The 22,748-nt window shown below is 39.6% G+C and overlaps 1 protein-coding gene across 3 annotated transcripts in view; it reads left to right on the forward strand.

Annotated features, from left to right (window-relative positions):
- Nucleotides 1–22,748, forward strand: part of pi4kaa (phosphatidylinositol 4-kinase, catalytic, alpha a) — a 41,584-nt gene that overhangs the window by 17,523 nt on the left and 1,313 nt on the right. For 2 of the 3 annotated variants that reach the window (XM_086301541.1, XM_086301542.1), the window contains 31 exons: nt 77–210; nt 352–434; nt 515–585; nt 1,765–1,889; nt 1,996–2,077; nt 2,155–2,238; nt 2,523–2,612; nt 2,712–2,831; nt 4,432–4,524; nt 5,641–5,797; nt 5,922–6,049; nt 6,142–6,300; nt 6,400–6,551; nt 6,644–6,751; nt 7,311–7,531; nt 8,695–8,850; nt 9,277–9,356; nt 9,447–9,646; nt 10,880–10,967; nt 11,054–11,221; nt 12,720–12,773; nt 12,996–13,116; nt 16,667–16,796; nt 16,902–16,972; nt 17,810–17,882; nt 17,985–18,165; nt 18,256–18,360; nt 19,205–19,330; nt 20,182–20,302; nt 20,565–20,724; nt 20,914–21,003. In XM_086301541.1, coding sequence (XP_086157667.1) covers nt 77–210; nt 352–434; nt 515–585; nt 1,765–1,889; nt 1,996–2,077; nt 2,155–2,238; nt 2,523–2,612; nt 2,712–2,831; nt 4,432–4,524; nt 5,641–5,797; nt 5,922–6,049; nt 6,142–6,300; nt 6,400–6,551; nt 6,644–6,751; nt 7,311–7,531; nt 8,695–8,850; nt 9,277–9,356; nt 9,447–9,646; nt 10,880–10,967; nt 11,054–11,221; nt 12,720–12,773; nt 12,996–13,116; nt 16,667–16,796; nt 16,902–16,972; nt 17,810–17,882; nt 17,985–18,165; nt 18,256–18,360; nt 19,205–19,330; nt 20,182–20,302; nt 20,565–20,724; nt 20,914–21,003 — 3,731 coding nt within the window. The remainder of the gene's footprint in view (nt 1–76; nt 211–351; nt 435–514; nt 586–1,764; nt 1,890–1,995; nt 2,078–2,154; nt 2,239–2,522; nt 2,613–2,711; nt 2,832–4,431; nt 4,525–5,640; nt 5,798–5,921; nt 6,050–6,141; nt 6,301–6,399; nt 6,552–6,643; nt 6,752–7,310; nt 7,532–8,694; nt 8,851–9,276; nt 9,357–9,446; nt 9,647–10,879; nt 10,968–11,053; nt 11,222–12,719; nt 12,774–12,995; nt 13,117–16,666; nt 16,797–16,901; nt 16,973–17,809; nt 17,883–17,984; nt 18,166–18,255; nt 18,361–19,204; nt 19,331–20,181; nt 20,303–20,564; nt 20,725–20,913; nt 21,004–22,748) is intronic. The other variant, XM_086301543.1, reaches the window with a different exon arrangement.

Genomic DNA, 22,748 nt, shown 5'->3' on the forward strand with positions numbered 1-22,748 from the left:
CCACATGCAGACAAACACCCAGATATTTTGTAGTTTACCTGCTGGCACTAGTTTTTGATTGATTGTTGAATTCCAGGCAGAGCTGAATGATCTACGCAGTACCATCATCAACCTGCTGGATCCTCCTCCAGAGGTGGCTGCTCTCATCAACAAGCTGGACTTTGCCATGTCCACATATTTGCTGTCTGTTTACAGATTGGAGTATATGAGGTAAGCCAGCATGAGATTTATTTATTTATTTTTTAATATAAAATCTCATGCACATCTTCTCCAGTTTGTACTAGACAAATAAAACTTGACTAGTATATATATCTAACCTTTATTCTGGTTTGTTTTTCTCACATCTGTTAGGATGCTGCATTCTCTGGACTTGGACCGCTTTCAGGTTATGTTTCGATACTTTGAGGACAGAGCAATACAGAAGGATAAATCTGGTAAGAACAACTAAAAAAAAAACATTGAAAAATACCAATTTACTGGCAATCATTTATTCTGCACATTCAAATGTTTTCAGGTATGATGCAGTGTGTGATTGCTGTTAGCGACAAGGTTTTTGAGGTCTTCCTGCAAATGATGGCTGAAAAAGTAAGTAAGATGTTAGAAGTCAAAGTATATCTTAAGTGCATTTATATCTTTACTTTATTATTCAATGTGTTCTTTGGTTAAATACATATTATTTGTCATGACCTGACTCAAAAGAATGTATCAAAAAAGGGCGATCATACATAGCATTAGGTTGCTGTTAAATGATTTATTTAAATAAAAAAACAAATACTGGTTTTCAGTATATATGCAGTGTCTGATTGCAGGGAAAATGTATGAGTGAGTTTGTGCATGCAAAAACAAAAGAGAGTGCTCTACCAGTCAGCAAACAAGGGGATAGGATATGAGTAGAGAAGAGTCAGCCCAAGGGACTGATTTTCCTCAGCACCATCTGCTCAGGTGTGCTGCGTCCTAAACTGGGTCAGCGCCACCCACCAATTACCTGGAATAGATAGACACAGAAAACCAACACCAGCCATGCAGCCGTCACACTCTCCCCCATAAGACAGGGTTCTTACCCTTAACCAAAACAGAAGATAAACTGCACAGATTTAACAATTTGGGTGTTTTAGGTGTGCTATTCATAACCCCTCACATACACTAAAGGTCCATCTCGAGACTCAGTTGTAAATCAAATGTTTTGTAACAGTTAGATAACATTAAGCAAAGCTGAAGTCATACGCATCAGATCCAAAAACTACTGCAGGAGCGCTGGAAGATTATCATATAACATTTAAAAACATGTTGGTTGTGGAACAAAAGTAGACAGGACCCAATTAAATCAATATTAGTCACTCATCTCAAATAGAACACACAGTTAATAGAAAAACACTGCAGTTAAAAGACAAGCACCCAACCAGATTGTGTATAGACTGCAGTCAAACTGATTCAGTTTTTCTTTTCTGACTTTGCTCTCCAGGGAGAAACAAATCAAAAATAAATGACCTACTGTACACATAAACTACACTTAGAAAGGTTCCCAATTGTAGTCTTAAAGGACTCCTGATATACTGATTTTAGATTTAGATTTTATTTTTGGACTCCAATAGAGTTGCTTTACATGATTTACAGAAGCAATTCGGTGAAAGTGAATTTCCAGCTCTCAAATGTGAGGATTTACTGCTTTTCTCAGTTTCATGTCATGTATATCACTGTAAACAATTTTAATGACATAATCTTGAAAATATTCTACAATAAAATTACATAATGTCACACTTTTAGCCAAAAACCAAAGCCCATGAGGAGGAGCTTGAACGCCACGCTCAGTTCCTCCTGGTGAACTTCAACCACATCCACAAAAGGATCCGTAGAGTGGCTGACAAATACTTGTCTGGCTTGGCTGAAACGTGAGCAAGACTTGATGCACATGTTAATTTACTTAAAATATCACCCAGAGTCACATTAACTGTACAAAAGCAGGTTCCTAATTGACTGTATTTTCTCTCTACTTAGTTTCCCCCACTTGTTGTGGAGTGGCCGTGTGCTGAAGACTATGTTGGACATTCTGCAGACTCTTTCCCTCTCACTCAGTGCAGTATGTGATGATCATTAAGACTGTTATACTGCATTTGTATACCATGACTTATGCTGTATAATTTGGATCTATTGCAGGACATTCATAAAGACCAGCCTTATTATGACATCCCAGATACACCATACAGAATCACTGTCCCAGACACGTATGAAGCCAGAGAGGTAATGTTGCTTTACTTATGATTTGTGTTTTTCAGTTCTTTCCCCTATATATGTATTAATTCAATTCAATTTTATTTATATAGCGCCAAATCACAACAACAGTCGCCTCAAGGCGCTTTATATTGTACAGTAGATCCTACAATAATAGATACAGAGAAAAACCCAACAATCATATGACCCCCTATGAGCAAGCACTATTAGATAATAGATTTTTGTAATGTATTGTCTATGTAGTAGATTTTTTTTTCTCATATATAAAAGACCTATTGTCTCTTTGGTTCTAGAGCATAGTGAAGGATTTTGCAGCACGCTGTGGAGAAATTCTTAAAGAGGCTATGAAGTGGGCTCCATCTGTGACCAAATCCCACCTACAGGTAACATTTATTTTGAAACATTCTAGTCTGTAACATGCAAAACTCCACATGTTGCCTTAAACATGCTTTAAACCACTGTGCTTTACCTGGTCTTTTCAGGAGTATCTAAACAAACATCAGAACTGGGTATCAGGCCTCTCCCAGCACACAGGCCTAGCCATGGCCACAGAAAGCATCCTGCACTTTGCTGGTTACAACAGGCAGAGCACCACACTTGGGGTGGGTGATACACTCATCATTTTTACAAATTCAAGTGTTGGGGTTGCTACAAAAAAAAAAAGTTACATGTTTTGTTATTTTAGTAGTAATTTCTCTACTTGTTTTGGAGGAAGGTTCAGAGGAGGTTGGAGATTGTTACCATCATGGGCTCATCCGGTCAGAATGAGAATGAACAGTCAGTAATCACTTGCAGGGTTTTTCGTTTTATTGAATGAATTGAAGGAAAGACACACGGACTGCTATCTCTGAAAGGAAATAAAGTGTGATTTAAGTAACTTAGTAACTCAAAATAATACATAAACTCAGGAGACTCAAACAGAAACTCACCTCAGCTGCCACCTCATGTGAAGAAAGAGTGAGCTGTAGGTGAGTGCAGTCCTTATATAACGAGTGACAGGCGAGTGCAATTAAGGGAAAGCACCACACCCAATCAAAGGTGAGGAAAAGAAACAAGGCGCATCTGGTGAAGTGAGTGTTCTGAAAGGTGAGCTTTTACAACACTACTACTACACTACTCTACACTACTTATTACATTACCTTTGAGTTACTCCATAACATCACCTGAAATAAATAACTATCAGTCAGCCATGTAAACCTGAGATAACGGTCCCACACACCAGTACATAATCCTATCATAAGGAGGGCATACATACAGTGCTCCAAAAATATTTTCCCCCAGCCTGATTTTATTTGTGCATCATTTTCATACTAACATGTTTCAGATAAAACAAATTTTAGTTTTGGACAGAAATACAGAACACAGTTTTTATGAAGTCATGAAGTCATTATTTAAAAACTCAATTTTTTTTTATTTATTCTGGTTATCTTTTAATATTAAAATGCATTTACAATGATTTTTCTCCAGAAACATGTACAGATAGAAATGAAGGCTGCAATACTGCAAGCCTGACTCCTTATATCAGCTTTTGTTATCTGTTGCAGATAACACAATCAGGTTCTGGTTGTGTTTTTTTGGCTGGCATGTACTCAACTTTTACATCACCCTGGGTTGTTTGATAGCTTTGTGATAGCATGTTGTCTGTGCAGATGTTTACACTCAAAGTTGCCCTAGCATTAGTGGCAGTGCAGTCAGTCACATGAATTTTTTCTTTGTTTTCTTAGATATTTTAATATATTAATTATCAGAGTACATTATTAGTGATTTTGGGAGAGTTTTGCCATTTAAGTTTTCTTTATGGACTGATCCTAGTGCAGAAATGTGATTTAAAAACCTTCATCAAATAAACCTTCTGTCATTGTAAAGGTAACATTGCTGTGTGTAATAACTCTGTTGCTTTTGTTTGTCTTCAACTGAACAACTATGCATGTGAATCGTTAAATCTGTTTTATTACATTAAAATGTCAGTAGTGCATAAAATATGACCTAAAATATAAAGTGCTCTGGTTTACACAATAGGGTTAGCAAATCTGCAACAAGTTATTCAGTACTCTATTCACACTTGACAGATAAACTTTTGTTCTGGTAACTGTCATGTCACGTTGAGCACAAATGAGTTATGACTGTTTTTTATTAGTAACAGTTTATGCTTATAGTAACAGCGTGGTTTATTAGGCTCTTCTTTGTCACTTTCTCCTTTAGTCCACTCAACTAACTGAGAGACCAGCCTGTGTGAAAAAGGACTACTCAAACTTCATGGCCTCCCTCAATCTCAGGAACAGATACGCTGGAGAGGTAAAGTCACAATAAATATTACAACCCATATTCACTAAAAGACTGGGGGATGGAGAAAAAAAAAAGAAAGAGAAGTTGGGGAGAAAGTTAACAGAGGGAGAGGAAGAGAAACCTGAACCTCAGTGATGCACCCCAAGGCCCCGCATGTGTGTTGGTGTGATGAAGTGGGAGGAGAGAAGCCATTAGGGATGGGGAGGAAAGGATCGGGGTGGCCAAAGTACTCCCCCCCCTGAAGCCAGAGAGGAGGTACTTTGGGGTACCAACCGCTAACCCCCATAGGCACCCCTGTTCCCCGAAATATACCAAGGACAGGCAGGTTTAGGCCCATCAGACGGGGGTCCATGGCAGCAGCAGCACCAAGCTCCACGCAGCCCATGGTGGCCCACCTGACTCCACAGCAAAGGAAAAACTACACCTACTCCAACAATCAGTCCCAAACTACATAAGACAATAGAAGTCACCCAGATTGAGTCCATCCTCCACCTGTGGTAGATTCCCCCCCCCCCAAAAGTGTGAAGGGGTGATATTGTCATGAAAAGGGTGGCCTGAGAAAGGATCAGCTAATGCTAACAGCCTTAGTTAAGAGTGCACAACACAGGAACATATACTTGCTAGAGTAACTACAACAAAGTAACATGCCAGTAAAATACTGGAGTTTAATTCATTGGGTAAGTTGTTAGTATAATTAACATCACAAGCAATACTACTAGACAGATCTGGAGGCTGTTTTTTGGCATTTATGTGTTGGCTTAATTTTTGATCCTGGAGGTTCCAAAATCTAGTTGAGTTGTCGGTGGCCATTGTTGATCACACTGTGGATAATGGCCACTTCTAATGGACCAGTACCTGATCTAATGGTCCAGAGATCTCTGTAATGTAATCAAAGGGGGAAAAGTTGGACTGCGTTAGCTATTGCGTTAGTGATCATGGCCACATTATTTTGGTTGAAAAAAACACAGATCCTTCTGAAATTTTGTTTGGTGAATGCTGAAATCTTGAAGGGCTCATAACGGTGCCAGAGTGAAACCAGAATATGATGCAGGCAGATTTTGGAAACATAACATCTGTTTATTAGATACATTTTTCATACCCATAAATGTTCTCTTTCATTTGTAGGTATCAGGCATGATCCACTTTGCCCAGGCAGTCCGGGGACAGTCTGATTTGGGCCGACTGATGATTAAACAGTTGGGAGAAGCATTAGACTCTGCACAGCCTGAGGCTTTTACTGAGGCCATGTTCAAACTGACTGCCTTGCTCATTAGCACCAAAGGTTATTTTCCTTTATGATTTACTTTGGTATTTTGGTATTATAAGTGATGATGTTGGTATCAAATTCATGTCTCTCTCTTTTTTTGGGGGGTGGGGTGGCATTTTCTCTCCTGAATTGCCTGTAGATTGTGATCCTCAGCTCCTGCACCACCTGTGCTGGTCTCCACTCAAGATGTTTACAGAACATGGTATGGAAACAGCAATTGCCTGTTGGGAGTGGCTGCTGGCCGCACGTATAGGAATGGAAGTACCGGTACATATACTCAAACAAACAAAAACCTCTCTCTCTCTTGTCGGCATACTTGAATTGCATACATAGTGTCAGTATCCTGTATGCCCGCTTAGTTCATGCGAGAGATGGCAGGAGCATGGCAGATGACTGTGGAGCTGAAGATGGGCTTGTTCTCGGATGCTCAGGTGGAGGCTGATCCTCTCGCTGCCTCAGAGGAAAGCCAGCCCATCCCCTGCCCTCCAAATGTCACCCCTCACCATGTCTGGATAGAGGTTGGATAACTGCCAATCTGCTTGAGTTGTTTATGTGTTATCTTGTTAGTCAATTCTTTTTAAATTCTCGCCTTGTTCTGTGTCTCCCTGTTCAACTAGTTTCTGGTCCAGAGATTTGAGATCGCAAAATACTCCAGTGCAGATCAAGTGGAAATCTTTGGCAGTTTGATGCAGCGCTCTCTGTCTCTAGATGTTGGTGGGGCTAAGAGTAGCCTCAACCGCCATGTAGCTGCCATTGGACCTCGCTTCAGGTATATACCAGTCACAGTGTTTACATAGTATTTATGGTGTGCTTATACAAAATCTCTTTCCTCTATGAAAACCATCTTTCTCTGTGCTCTAGGCTGCTCACTCTTGGTCTGGCTTTGCTCCACTCTGACGTCGTCACCAATGCAACTGTAAGAAATGTGCTCCGGGAGAAGATCTACTCTACTGCCTTTGATTACTTCAGGTAGTCAGACTCAGATGCTTGCTCTTCTTCAATCAAATCTAGGCTTACAACAAGTTAACATTTTTCAGTGCTAGCTGATTAGCATGCTAACTTCAGCATGTCTGTCTTCAATCTTTCACCCAACCTCCTAGCTTTTGTTTATTTGTATTCTGTTATTGTTTGTAATTAAATTTACATTGAAACTTTTTAAACCATCCTATATATTATTACTTTGTAAAGTAAAAACTTATAAATAAACTATAAACTAGTGACAATTCATCAATTCATCCAACAACTGGCAAGGCAGTTAATCAATCACAAAAAATGTAAAACTTGAAAAAGTGCTGCATGAAAAGGGGAAAAAATTGAACCATTTTGGAACGAAAGTCAGGTCTCTGTCATTCTCGCTGTCTTTAACGTGTTGAGCTCTTTTAATCTGGACCAAAGAAGTAAGTTAACCAGCATTCCAACCTTTAGAGCCAAGATAGCCTTAGGGTTAGCCCTAACCCTAATTCAGGATTTAGGTAGTATTAGCCCTAATCTAACCCTAGTGAGACATTTAATGTTTTTGTCTTTCTAGTGTGGCTCCAAAGTTCCCCACCCAGGGTGACAAGCGTCTCCGTGAGGACATCAGCATCATAATCCGTTTTTACGCCAGCATCCTGTCTGACAAGAAGTACCTGGCAGCATCTCATTTGGTCCCACCTGGTGAGCTTGGTACTACCCCAGCCCCGAGCACGCTCTCTGCTGGGATATTTGGATCGCTTATCGTGTCCAGCACTTCTCCAATATCTATCTTAAGTAAGCCTAAAGCAGTGGAGCTTCGACTGCATTGCAGCAGGGGCATGCTTTTACGTGGGTCAAATTTGAGATTGCTTTTCCTCACAGTCCTCCTGATATATGCATCTTTGATATTGATTTAATTTACTTTTCTTTTCTCTTTTCCCTAAACGTTCTTATTTTGGTTCCTCTCATATGCTCAGTTTTTCTACTCTTTCTTTACTCATTTCCTCTACTTTGTGATCCATAAAATTTAAGTCAGTTTTTGTCTTAAATATTTAGAAGCTGTGAGGAAAAGCACAAATTTGTCAGCTGCGTCAACATGCATGACTACTCATCATATCAGCCCACCAGTCCCCCAAGTGATCATTTTTAAAGAAACCATAAATTGAAAAAAAATTTTTTCTTCCAACCAAGAAATTTCCTTCCTCTTCATACCCAAAGACCTTGACAAAAGGCAAGGCAAGGCAAGGCAAATTTATTTGTATAGCACAATTCAGAGACAGAGACATTAGAAACAAAAACAAATAAAAAGCACGATTTAAAATTGATTAAAACAAACAAACTAACTAAACACACACATTTCACACCTGTTCGCGCGATCTGAACCCTTATCGTAAGGGGAGCTACCAGTCCTTCTGTGGACGAGCTACTTTCTATTTTAAATTCCCTGAATTTAAAATACTCTCTAGACCCAGTCTAGACCCAGTTGGGGAGCTACCCAGAGCTCTAATCCCACACCTGTTCGCGCGATCTGAACCCTTATCGTAAGGGGAGCTACCAGTCCTTCTGTGGACGAGCTACTTTCTATTTTAATTTTAAATTCCCTGAATTTAAAATACTCTCTAGACATTGTCTCATACTCATACAGAGCATACCTCTTCAGGTCCTCAGTGCAAATTCTGGCTCAGATTACTTGCATCCGATCCAGTATCAGTGCACCGGCTACCTACATTTATTCCGGAGTCCCTCGATTTCAAATACATGATCATGACATCAGCAGAGGGCTAAGTGACATGGTTCATCTCGCTCTTCAACAACTCCCTCATTATCGCTCATATTGTTTGTGACTGTTTTATGTGTAAGGAACGCTCTTGTATAAGTTTAATAAAGCACAGATGTAGATGTGCTGAGAGTAACCCACTGCGTTCATGGCCACACTGATTCTGTTTGCATTTGAACAGATAATCAGGATGCATCTTTGAACAGCCTGTCAGTGATGAACGCTGCTGATCTAAGGGGCAACATGGATTCCAGCTCCCGCACCCAACAGACTGGCCAGGGATGGATCAATACGTACCCGCTGTCGAGTGGCATGTCCACCACATCCAAAAAATCAGGTAGAACCTAGGTTCAGTGTTTCGGACAGTACAAAGAATGAATATTTTATTCAAGAGCCTTTCGAAACTGATAATAGCACTTCCTTCAATAATCAAATATAGTTTAAATGTTGCTAAAGTGTGTCATATCACAATGTCATATCATTTGTTTTAAGAGTGTGACTGACATTTCCTTTCGGTCTGGGTGGCATCATAAAATGTAAAATGAAAATATGGACATTAAAAGCATCTTTGATATAGCAAAAACTCTTGCAGTCATTTGGACTGCACTGCTCTAGACTTTGAACTGGTGAAATATCCAAGCCATCACCTTTTCCAAATCAAAGAGACGAACACAGATGGGAAATGTCTGTGAGACATTAAGGTACAAAAAGTCAGTCCATAAAGGACTTATGGACTGACTTTTTGTACCTTTTCTTTTTCTAGGCACATCCAAAAAAAGTAACAGAGGAACGCAGCTTCACAAATACTACATGAAACGCAGGACTCTGTTGCTGGCATTACTGGTGAGTAATATGAGTGTTTTGACTGCACTTAAGATGCCTGTTCATGATAAAACCTTCTTAATGCTCTTGACCTCTGGTTTGTGTACCCAGGCTAGTGAGATCGAACGGTTGACAACGTGGTACAACCCCCTCTCCACACAAGAGCTGGCCATTGCCACAGAGCAGTCAGTGGAGACAAGCATCGCCAACTGGAGGTCCAAATACATCAGCCTGACAGAGAAACAGTGGAAGGACCACGTCAACCTGGCCTGGAGTATCGCTCCATACCTGGCTATGCAATTACCAACAAGGTGGCCAATCTCTAAGAACAATCTCTAATAACTCATTTGTTTAAATGAGTATTAAACCGCTTTTGCCATTTAATTTCCCATTAACTAAATCCATGAGAGCACTGTTCTGAGTCATCAGGGCCAACTGTCCATTTTGTGCATAAGATAGATCAAATCATCTTAAAGGCCTTTGTCAGAGTTTTACCCCTGATACTGCTGGATAAACTCACTCAGGAACCAGGTCACATAGAGCTCAAGTTTTCACTCGCGAGAGGGAAGCAGTTGTCTCCAACCCACTTCAACTTGCTTTCCCCCTGCAGGTTGTTTTTATTGGTTACACACATGGATATTCATAAAGCTGTATTACCTATGAGAAATTACTATAACTGGTTACAAAGGGTGATTGTGCTGTGCAAGCATGATTATACATTGTGTGTGGTTATATGATGGGAGTGCAGCTCTCCCAGATTGTCGTTGGTAGAATCTGTTCTTCTCAAGGCTGCTTGTTCCCCTTATCAATGTCATGCACGTAGTCATATGCGTAGGTTACCTAGATAGCAAACAGAAGCATTCTAGCTTTCTAAATGGCATTATGTAGCTTTTTAAATGGCAACCTACAACACATACATTAAACCTAACAGCCTATCACTTGACTCACCCTACATAATGTTACACCCCGGCCTAGGCAACCGGCGTGCAACGCAGGAAAATAAAAATAAGGAAAAAACACACGACAAAAAAAACCACTAAGGCTCTCCACCAAATTCCCAAAACGGAAGTGTCTCAAAACGAAAGTATTGACAAAACCCATTTACAGCTATTTACAACAAACTATTTATTTACAACACAGGGGGAGATCGCGACCATGACATACTGAAACACAAGGCTTAAATACATAGAAGGAGCAATCAGGGAATGGACCACAGGAGGGAAACACAGCTGGGGCAAATTAGACCTGACGAGACAAGGAAACGTAAACTGAACACACTAAGATAACACAGACTTTCAAAGTAAAGCAGGAAATACATGACAGTCACGCAAAAAAACAAAAAACTGACAACACCGAAACATAACAATAAGCTTTGAAAACAATGTTGCCACTAAAAAAGGTCAAGACACAACATCCCTCCTTGTGGTCTGCTGCTTGTAATAGTCGAAATTCTGACTAAGAAGAAACCAGTGCTTAATGTAAAGGTGTGACTATCCTTCTTGTACTAGAGTGTAGATTTTCATTTTAAATGTCTTATTTTCCAGATTTAAGAATGACGCCATTGTTGCTGAAGTGACCAGACTTGTGAGACTGGACCCCGGTGCAGTCAGTGATGTGCCTGAGGCTGTCAAGGTGAGATCAGGTGTTCTTGTAAAGCTTGATTTTGGAAATCTTATATGTTTAATGTGACTGAATGTTATATATTTATCCTTCTTTAGTTCCTGGTGACATGGCACACTATTGATGCTGACTCCCCTGAGTTGAGCCACATCTTGTGTTGGGCTCCGGCTGACCCGCCCACTGGTCTGTCCTACTTCAGCAGCATGTACCCTCCTCATCCCCTTACTGCTCAGTATGGGGTTAAAGTGCTACGCTCTTTTCCTCCAGTAGGTCAAGATTTGTTTTTGGGTTTTTTGGGCTCAGCATGGCATTGACTCAAGCTGCTTTCATTAATGTGCTGAACTTTTTAAAAGGATTAGACATTAAAATGTCTTCTTTAAACTGCCAGCTCTCCTGTACAAAGCAATGTGGATTTGCACCAAGAATTGCTTAGTAATTATCGGTTACACTATATTGCCAAAAGTATTTGCTCGTCTGCTTTCACATTCATAGGAGTTTTAGTGATGTCCCATTCTTAATCCATAGGTTTTAATATGATTTTGGCCCTCTGCAGCTATAACAAATTCATCTCTTTTGGTAAGGCTTTCCACAAGATTTCAGTGTGTTTATGGGAATATTTGACCATTCTTCCAGAAGCACGTTTGTTAGGTCAAACACTGATGTTGGACAAGAAGGCCTGGCTCACAGTCTCCGCTCTAATTCATCTCAAAGGTGTTCAGGTTGAGGTCAGGACTCTGTGCAGGCCAGTCAAGTTCTGCCACATCAAATTTGCTCATAAAAGTCTTTCTGGACCTTGCTTTTTGCAGTGGTCATGTTGGAACAGGAAGGGGTCATCCCCAAACTGTTTCCACAAAATTGGGAGCATGAAATTGTCCACAATGTCTTGGTATGCTGAAGCATTAACAGTTCCTTTCATATTAACTAAGGGGCTGAGCCCAGCTCCTGAAAAGCAACCCCAGACCATGATCCCGCTTCCACCAAACTTTACACTTGGCACAGTGCAATCAGACAAATACCGATACTGTTCTCTTGGCAGACTCGTCAATCATATTGCCAGAAAGAGAAGCATGATTCGTCACTCCAGAAAACACATCCTCACTGCTCTAGATTCTAGTCGTGGCATTCTTTGCATTGGCTCGCATTCTCCCAATCTCTCTGTGCACTGTTCTTGAGCTAATCTGAAAGTCATGGGAAGTTTGGACGTCTGTAGTGATTGACTCAGCAGAAAGCCGACTTCTCCGCGCTATGGGCCTCACCATCTGCTGACCCTAATCTGTGATTTTACGTGGCTGACCAATTTGTAGCTGAATTGTTGTCATTCCCAATCACTTCCACAAGCGGTTGACGGTGGAATATTTAGTAGAGAGGAAATTTCACAACTGGACTTAATGCACAGGTGGCATCCTATCACGGTACAACGCTGGACTTAAGTGAGCTCCGGAGAACAACCTATTCTTTCCCAAATGTTTGTAGAAGACGTCTGAATGCATAGGTGCTTGTTTTGGCCATGGAACACCTGAATTCAATTATTTGAGTGAATACTTTTGGCAGTATAGGGTATAGTGTTCCCGGCATAAAACAAGCTTCCGATGGGCCACATGAGAGAGAATCATGAGGCAGTGTCTTGACCTGAGTTCATGTATGACAGCAACTTCAGAGGAGAACTTACTTTGTTCCTCCTTTAACACTGTCACAGCACCAAGATGGAGGATACAACTTCATAAAAACAAATCTTTCTTAATAGTTCTTCATTGTTCTTCCTAGGATGCCATCTTATTCTACATTCCTCAGATTGTTCAGGCTCTGCGTTATGACAAGGTAATATTAACAATTCCACCTTTGCTGATTTCATGACGAAAAATTCCATGCTCTACTTTGTGATAACTTGGGAGATTTTTTTTCCTTCTACAAGAAGTTCATCATATTCCCTTCCAAAAAAAAGAGAGATATTTGTGTTTTTGCTAAAGGCAAAGGAGAGATATATAATTAACTATAATAATAATACCAATATAAGCTTTGTCTACTCTCTATCTCGCTTAGATGGGTTACGTGAGAGAATATATCCTGTGGGCAGCCCAGAAGTCTCAGCTTCTTGCCCACCAGTTCATCTGGAACATGAAGACCAACATCTTTATGGATGAAGAGGGCCACCAAAAGGACCGTGAGTAGAGACTTATCAAATTGTGTTAGTTAGTCTGAGTAACAAAGAAAGAAAAGAATGAAAAACATTTAGTTTCACCCTAACTTCCCGTTATATTAAAACCTACATGAACACACTCAGTAAAAATACTTTTTCAGAGTAAAACATGAAACTGTTTCTATTCAGCTCTTCAAGCTCCTTCATCTGTCTCGTACAAAGTTAACCTAGTTAAGTCCAATTTAAGCTTTTTGAGAAATAAGTAATAGATAAAAGGTGACCATAAAAAAGTAAAGGCAGAATAAGTTTAATAAGAAATAAGTGACATATTCTATTATCATGAATTGACTGAAAGTGGGTAACCAAGAAAGAGTTCACACAAAAAGTTTACTTAAATAAAAGATAATCTATTCAACATAACCTAACCAAAAAAACAAAGATAACCAATGTATTGATGCAAGATGGATTGGAAGAGACAGACTTAACAGTTCTTCGGGGCCAACTTTTATAGCCTGAGGTGAGCTGCATTAGCTGACGATCCTCACATGCCAGTCATCAGTAACAGCAGACCAGGAATTTCTTGAGAGTGAGAGGGGCTTTACACCCCCATTCTTAAAAAATCAGTGTTCCACCTTGACATTGGAAATTAATCTAAAAGAAATCATAATTTATTAACAATAACGCAACATTAAAACATATCCCATTTAATAAAATGGCCAGCTGATCCATCAAGCCAGCTGATACCAACACCCTTACCAAATCCAATTCCTCTAGCCAGCAACATGAGTAACCTGGATCAAATTCAAAGAGGACAAAAGAAAACGCTAGTAAAAATGCTAGATATAGCTGGAGATTTCTAATAGTGTAACTGGCATATAGAAGAGTGCAAGTGGTATCTCCCCCAGGTTGCAAATCTGTTCTTGCAAATAGGTTTTATAAGGAAAAATTCTTAAACCTCATAATAGCGGGGGGGGGGGGAAGAAATCAAAGGGTTGCTCCAGATCTGAAGAACTAGAATCACAAGCCACACTAACCATAATGTCCAAGACATTACCAAATAGGGAACCAAACTACAATAATGTTCGCACCTATTAAAAGTACATTTAAGGAGCTCTACACCAAAGCTACTAGACCAAGCTACCAAGTTAATTCTTTACCGCACTATTCAAGATCAGCTCTGCAGTTCTTACCAGTTATGTCTATCGACATAAGTACCAGAGGTGGGACCAAGTCATTGTTTTGCAAGTCTCAAGTAAGTCTCAAGTCTTTATCCTCAAGTCTCAAGTCAAGTCTCAAGTAATGTCAGGCAAGTCAGAGTCGAGTCTCAAGTCACTGGTGTAAAAGTCCGAGTAAAGTCACAAGTCTGAAACTTTGAATTTCAAGTCCTTTCGAGTCTTTAAAAAAAAAAACGAAAAAATAATGTTGCAGTTATATGCTAAATGTAAATATTAGACCATGTAATTTTTAAATCTGTGTTTTTCTCAACACATGACGAAATAGTGAACGTAGAAAATATACACAAATTGTGAAATTGCACCTCTATAAAATGCAGCTCAATTAAACTTAGCTCCTAGAATAATTTTCACCGAGAGTTCTGAGATAAGCTGCATGTTATTCTTGGATGCGGTTGTAGGACCGGCTTTAAAATCGCATGACAAAAATATCATATACATTAAAAAAACTGCATCACCAACGTAGCCTGGACAACATTTGCTAGTTAGATGAAGTCAGCTATCTCATCGTAGCATATTTATATGCATATTTATAATCATACGGTTCTTGGAGTGAGTGCATACACTCATGAAGTTTAGTAACTTCAGGTCACTGCAACAAGCCCAGGTACAGTTTACCGCCGGATGGGTACAGGACCTTGAAATGCACCGTGTAGAAAGTAAAGACCATCGTACGTATCATAAGTTTACCAGTCTCACAAATTGTCTTCATAAATACACATTCGTTAACCGTTTATTAATAGGACCTTTGAGTTCAATGGTAATTAATTAGCAGTGGAAATAATTTCTGGTAGCATCACAGAAATGTAGCAGTGACAATAATATTGTATGCTGTAATCGCACTGGGCAATTGGTGATACAAAAACCTGTTTTACCCTGTGAATAAAAGTATATGTTTTTGTCAATGTACCATAATAACAGAAGCGAAACACAATATTGTGTCAGGACAATTCACTATTTATGCACAATAAACAAAGGAGCATAGCGCAACAATTTCTGTTCAGCGCCAGACTTGCTTGTAACCTATATCACCAATTATGTTAAGAAAAATGACGTATTAACTACTAAAAAACACTGACCTTCGTGTAAATGCTTGGAGCAGACTAACCTGTGAGCTGGAGGGTTCTGGGACGTTATATTTGGTCTTTGGATGGCTGCAATCCAGGCCACCCGTCGCCTGTTTGTTACTTCGGAAACATGGCTTGAACAATTTCTCTTCAAGACGTAATCCGATAACAACCGATCTCTTTACCCGTCGGCTTCCCGTGGCTGTCATGCGACCGGCTATTGCAGTTAATAATACAACAGCTTCTTGCCATTTTTGTGTTTCTTTTTATCGCTGTGTGACTGATTTCAATTGAAAGCCTGCGTGCGCTAGTACCTCTTGCCACGAGTTCCCAGAATTCTTTGCGGTTTTACCCCTGAATGACGTCACATTTCAATCTCTATATAATATGTATGTTAAATTATATATTTGGGGTGAAATATCAAGTCTTTTCAAGTAAACCGGTTCAAGTCCAATTCAAGTCCCAGGTCATCAGTGTAAAAGTCCAAGTCAAGTCACAAGTCTTAGAACATTTTTTCAAGTCAAGTCTAAAGTCATAAAATTAATGACTCGAGTCTGACTCGAGTCCAAGTCATGTGACTCGAGTCCACACCTCTGATAAGTACTGTAAACCATGCCCACTATTGAAAAGTCCAGTCATGTGTTCTGTAAGGCCACAACCCATGAGACAAATGAAGTGGTGAAGCACCAGCAATAGAGCCCACGCTCCCCAGCTCTAGTTCATCAGTTCAAATTATAGACAGATACTGGTGGTGAAAATATTCACCACCAGTATGATCAACTTTTGCTGGTACAATAGACTTTCTGGAAACCAGAGAAATGCTCTCGCGATATTGTCTTCAACCACATTCCCTGCTGCACTAAAGAGAAACCATAGTTGATCTCCTATTGACATCAGACATTTAAGCGTACTAAAGAGTAATTCACCCTTCAGATGAAACCAAGCCAAGCAAAGTGGAGGCTATTTGTGCTCTCTTCCGAAATCAACCACATCAACCATGTATATTAGTCTGCATATTAAAGTATACTTGGGCATGATACATGAGTTGCCCCTACTGTGTTTCTCAAAATGTGAATCTGTGTGAAATATATATATAGAGAGAGAGCTTAGACATAGAAAAAAGTGTGTGTGTGTGTGTGTGTGTGTGTGTGTGTGTGTGTGTGTGTGTGTGTGTGTGTGTGTGTGTGTGTGTGTGTGTGAATAAGACACGCTGTATAAAGAGCGTTCTCAAGTAGAATAGAAAAACTTAAAATTAAAATGAATGTTTCTGCATAGCTGACATTGGGGAGCTGTTGGAGCAGATGGTTGAGGAGATCATAGGTTCACTGTCAGGTCCTGCCAAAGATTTCTACCAGAGAGAGTTTGACTTCTTCAACAAAATCACCAACGTTTCTGCTATTATCAAGTAAGTCTGTTAGCTAGTATTCTGCTATTCGTCAGGGTCATGTATGTGCCACAACCACAGAGAAGTTTAAATTCTGCTGTGTTTGCTGCTTGCGTTTTTCCCCAGGCCAGTTCCAAAGGGCGAGGAGAGAAAGAGAGCTTGCCTCAAAGCTCTGTCCGATATCAAAGTGCAGCCAGGTAAGGAACTGTCTGAGAGTAAATATGGGTGACTCTGTAAACTGTAAACTTCAGTTAAATCTTCTGTGAAAACAGTTTTAATCTAAATATTTTAACATCACATTGTATAAACAGGGTGGGGTGCTCAAAATGACATCATATAGAGAGTAGAAAAAATGACTTTGGTCATGTTTATTATGAGCATCCACCAGTACTTTACATTCATTATAATACATTATAACGTAAAACTCTGTACCGAGCTTGTACCGAGCACAAAAAAAGAAAAAATATCAATATGAAGATGAATAAATATATTTGCTTGCTCTTAGTCATATTGTATGGGTCTGAATAAGGATCCTGCAGCTATTTATTTACAGACTGTCCCTTAAAGACTGACATAATGTTCTTTCATTGTGTCAAATGATATTGATAAAATATCTTCACTTCACAGAATCAGTTTGTTTTGTTTCCAACCACTTGGCCAATATATAATACCTTTTGTCCATACAGACAAACACATGCCTGTGTTGTGATATTAAAACATTGCATAAGCCCTTTGTGTTGTAAAATAAAGGTGTATTCTTATAAGGTCAGGCATTTCTTCCTGCCTGTATAGTGTGCTTCTTAGGAGAGCAAGCTTTGAAGGGACAGATTAAAGTGTTTAATTTACACCCTTTAATTTTGCAAACAGATTTAAGGTTACAACACTGCTCTGTTTACTCTGACAAAGACACAGCAGTGCTGAAATGTTAGTCTGCTTGCAAAGGCAGAAGCTGTGAATTAGTCATTGTGCTTCAGGCCCTTCTGTCCTTTCAGAGTTTGAGTCTTATGTTTGTATCTTGTCTTGCTGTTTTCTAGGTTGTTACCTGCCTAGTAATCCTGAAGCCATAGTACTGGACATTGATTATAAGTCTGGAACACCTATGCAGAGGTAATGTTGGGTCTTTATTTGTGTTTCATAGAGTAGTTTCAATGATAAGTATGACTGTAACTTATGGGAGTGTGTGTTTGTGTGTGTTTTCTGTGTTTGCAGTGCTGCCAAGGCTCCCTATCTGGCCAAGTTCAAGGTGAAGCGCTGCGGAGTGAGTGAACTAGAGAGGGAGGGTCTCCGCTGCCCATCAGACTCTCTGGAAGATGGAGAGGAGAATCCAGATGGGTCAAAGAAGGTTTGCTGGCAGGCAGCCATCTTCAAAGTGGGAGATGACTGCAGACAGGTACAACATTTTTCTTTGACTGATCAATGTCTGACACTTCATACTTCATACTCAGACTAATTTCCCTTTGTGTTTTTCTCATTTCTCCAGGATATGCTTGCACTGCAGATCATAGGGCTTTTTAAGAATATCTTCCAGCTGGTCGGCCTGGATCTGTTCGTCTTCCCTTACAGAGTGGTGGCTACTGCACCAGGGGTATGGTTCTTTTCTCTATTATCTCTTCTGCTTTCATCTCCTTTTTACTTCAGTACTAAGTATAAAAAATTTAATGTTTGTTTTTTTTTTAAAGATTTTTCATCATTTTATTTATAAAAATAATAAAACAATCCAAATAGAACACTATAGGAATGGAATACAGCTCTATGTAGCTCTAATTCAAATTGCATTGTCCCCAAAATGTTTTATTTTATTTACAGCTTAAAATACTATGTAAAATTCATTCTGACACATCTACATCCCCCTATTGTTTCAGTGTTTGTGCAGGTCAGCAGCATCTTGACAAACTGGAACATGCTAGAACAACTCTTCTAGTTACTCAGTAAAAATAAATATAATGCTACAATGCAAAGCAACTGCCAGCTTGGCTCTGTTCCAGCTGTGCGTACCTGTCCTGGTTTGACATCACTGTAAACCAGTACAGTGTTCAGATACACAGAAAGAAAAAACAATGGTATCGTCATATTACATACTTTGTAATTGTACTCTAAAACAATGAAAACATTAATTTTGTATAAAATATCATCTTTAAATGTAAAACAAATGCCAGTAAGCTTCCACATTATTTTTTTAATACTGTAAATGAGCATATCCAGTTTTGTTGTTGTTGTTGTTGTTATTCTAAAGACAGACCATGTTGGAAAGTGACCCTAAACATGATGTATGTTTTACAAACTAATGTACATCAGAGAAAATTGTCGACTTGACATTTTGTGCATCTGCCACAAAGTTACTTTTCCTGTAAGCTTCTGTAGCTGATTTGGGATAATAATGGAGGATATTCTGATAAACGTCACACATCATCGCATCTTCTCTTTCTCAGTGTGGTGTGATTGAGTGCATCCCAGATTGTAAATCCAGGGACCAGCTCGGTAGACAGACTGACTTTGGGATGTATGATTACTTCCGGAATCAGTATGGTGATGAATCCACCCTCGCCTTCCAGAAGGTATGGAGCTTAAATTATGGGACTGTTCAAATCAGTTTTGCATATTTCATAATGAGGATTTATTAATAGTTCAGAAGGATTCATAGATGGTTCTAGTATGACAGGCTAGCCTAGTAGGATAGCCTGCCAAAAAGTCTTTTCAAAGTAAAAGTGGAATAGCCATATGGCTACAGACATGTGTCATGAGTGTCTTAATCTGAAATTTAGTAATCACAGGGACACGTTGTGGTTGGTGGTTTGCTGTCTGCCATTTTAAGCAAGGTGTATATTGCTAGCTTAGTCTGCTAAGACTCCTAAACATCAGTTCAGTAACAGTGACCAGCATGTGTGGACCAATAGTAGCACAAAGCGGTTTTCAACACACAACGTTGTGGTTTAAGCGAGAGAAATCACATACATTGTTTGTGTGGTCACAGCAGAGATATATGACTCTCTTATCTCTTAGCGTGACACAGGAGCCATCTTATGAGACAAACTAAACTAACTATTTATCAAGCTATAGTTGAGTGTAACCAGCCATACAAAAGACCTAACTGAAAAACAATTTTGTTGTGAAGCTTTCTTAACAGTCACTTCTCTTAATAGACGAACTTAACCTGCTTATCTAAAACTGTACTGAAACACTAGTAAAATCTGACACCTGTCACTCTTTATGATGTTCCTTGTGAGAATGGATAAGATGTGTATAAAATTAATAATGAGTTCCTGACATGAAAAGAAAAAGGCATATCCATGATCCTTGTGTGAATGCTTTGGGGAACATGGACTGAACTGTCATCTGAGAGATTTTTGAATGTGGTGGGAAATGGGCATAATTATACCTCATTATCACGTGTATGTTCTTTCTGCAGGCTCGTTACAACTTCATCCGCAGTATGGCCGCTTACAGCCTTTTGCTGTTCCTGCTGCAAATCAAAGACAGACACAATGGCAACATCATGCTGGACAGCAAGGGCCACCTCATTCACATAGGTGGGGTGTATGGGTTTGATCTGGATGTTTCCTTTTTTAACTATTATTATTTTATGATTTTTTTTTTAACTGTAAGCTTCTTGAATGTCCACACTTGATGGACAGTAGTTATTATTGTTTCAGTAATTATGATCATTATTAACTTGTATTGATTATTGCTCAAATCTGGGCACAATGTTTTAAAACAAGATTGTACACACCAGAGAGTAGTTTCATCAATTTTACAGAGTAATGGTGAAGGTTTGGCATATTTTGTTTGCAGATTTTGGCTTCATGTTTGAGAGCTCTCCTGGAGGTAACCTGGGCTGGGAGCCAGACATCAAGCTGACAGATGAGATGGTGATGATCATGGGAGGCAAGATGGAGGCCACACCTTTTAAATGGTTCATGGAGATGTGTGTCAGAGGATATCTGGCTGTACGGTATGAAGCTGAAAAAACAAACAAACAAGTGTCTCGCGTACTTTTTTAGAAAACAAAAAGGCTTTCATGGTTGTTTAAAGGTTTCTGTCAATTAATTTTTGTGCTACATGGGATTCATCTGTGAAGAAAGTAGTGGCGAAGAAGTTGTTGGTATTGTAAGTTTATGTTTTGTTTTCTCTGGTCAAACAGCCCATACATGGATGCAGTAGTTTCTCTAGTGACCCTTATGCTGGACACTGGACTCCCATGTTTCAGAGGACAAACCATAAAACTTCTCAAGTAAGTTCAACAGTGTGACATCTGAGTGTTTTTGCTTCTGTGGTGAGTTATATTGTATGTAGTCAATATTATGTCAAAAATCTCCCATGCAGTAAAATCCTGCCAATTTATCTGAGACTAGAGCACTATAAAAACTAGTATAGAAATAAATATTTGGTAATACAGGGAGTGCAGAATTATTAGGCAAGTTGTATTTTTGAGGAATAATTTTATTATTGAACAACAACCATGTTCTCAATGAACCCAAAAAACTCATTAATATCAAAGCTGAATGTTTTTGGAAGTAGTTTTAGTTTGTTTTTAGTTTTAGCTATTTTAGAGGGATATCTGTGTGTGCAGGTGACTATTACTGTGCATAATTATTAGGCAACTTAACAAAAAACAAATATATACCCATTTCAATTATTTATTTTTACCAGTGACACCAATATAACATCTCCACATTCACAAATATACATTTCTGACATTCAAAAACAAAACAAAAGCAAATCAGCGACCAATATAGCCACCTTTCTTTGCAAGGACACTCAAAAGCCTGCCATCCATGGATTCTGTCAGTGTTTTGATCTGTTCACCATCAACATTGCGTGCAGCAGCAACCACAGCCTCCCAGACACTGTTCAGAGAGGTGTACTGTTTTCCCTCCTTGTAAATCTCACATTTGATGATGGACCACAGGTTCTCAATGGGGTTCAGATCAGGTGAACAAGGTGGCCATGTCATTAGTTTTTCTTCTTTTATACCCTTTCTTGCCAGCCACGCTGTGGAGTACGTGGACGCGTGTGATGGAGCATTGGTCCTGCATGAAAATCAAGTTTTTCTTGAAGGATGCAGACTTCTTCCTGTACCACTGCTTGAAGAAGGTGTCTTCCAGAAACTGGCAGTAGGACTGGGAGTTGAGCTTGACTCCATCCTCAACCCGAAAAGGCCCCACAAGCTCATCTTTGATGATACCAGCCCAAACCAGTACTCCACCTCCACCTTGCTGGCGTCTGAGTCGGACTGGAGCTCTCTGCCCTTTACCAATCCAGCCATGGGCCCATCCATCTGGCCCATCAAGACTCACTCTCATTTCATCAGTCCATAAAACCTTAGAAAAACCAGTCTCGAGATATTTCTTGGCCCAGTCTTGACGTTTCAGCTTGTGTGTCTTGTTCAGTGGTGGTCGTCTTTCAGCCTTTCTTACCTTGGCCATGTCTCTGAGTATTGCACACCTTGTGCTTTTGGGCACTCCAGTGATGTTGCAGCTCTGAAATATGGCCAAAATGGTGGCAAGTGGCATCTTGGCAGCTGCACGCTTGACTTTTCTCAGTTCATGGGCAGTTATTTTGCGCCTTGGTTTTTCCACACGCTTCTTGCGACCCTGTTGACTATTTTGAATGAAACGCTTGATTGTTCGATGATCACGCTTCAGAAGCTTTGCAATTTTGAGACTGCTGCATCCCTCTGCAAGATATCTCACTATTTTTGACTTTTCTGAGCCTGTCAAGTCCTTCTTTTGACCCATTTTGCCAAAGGAAAGGAAGTTGCCTAATAATTATGCACACCTGATATAGGTTGTCGATGTCATTAGACCACACCCCTTCTCATTACAGAGATGCACATTACCTAATATGCTTAATTGGTAGTAGGCTTTCGAGCCTATACAGCTTGGAGTAAGACAACATGCATGAAGAGGATGATGTGGACAAAATACTCATTTGCCTAATAATTCTGCACTCCCTGTATGTGTTTTGACAGCTATT

This window comes from Aulonocara sp. 'chitande type north' Nkhata Bay, linkage group LG7 (genome assembly GCF_057382095.1).
Source record: "Aulonocara sp. 'chitande type north' Nkhata Bay isolate Kocher_YH1m ecotype deep benthic linkage group LG7, A_spYH_male_GT1.1, whole genome shotgun sequence".
NCBI lineage: Eukaryota > Metazoa > Chordata > Actinopteri > Cichliformes > Cichlidae > Aulonocara > Aulonocara sp. 'chitande type north' Nkhata Bay.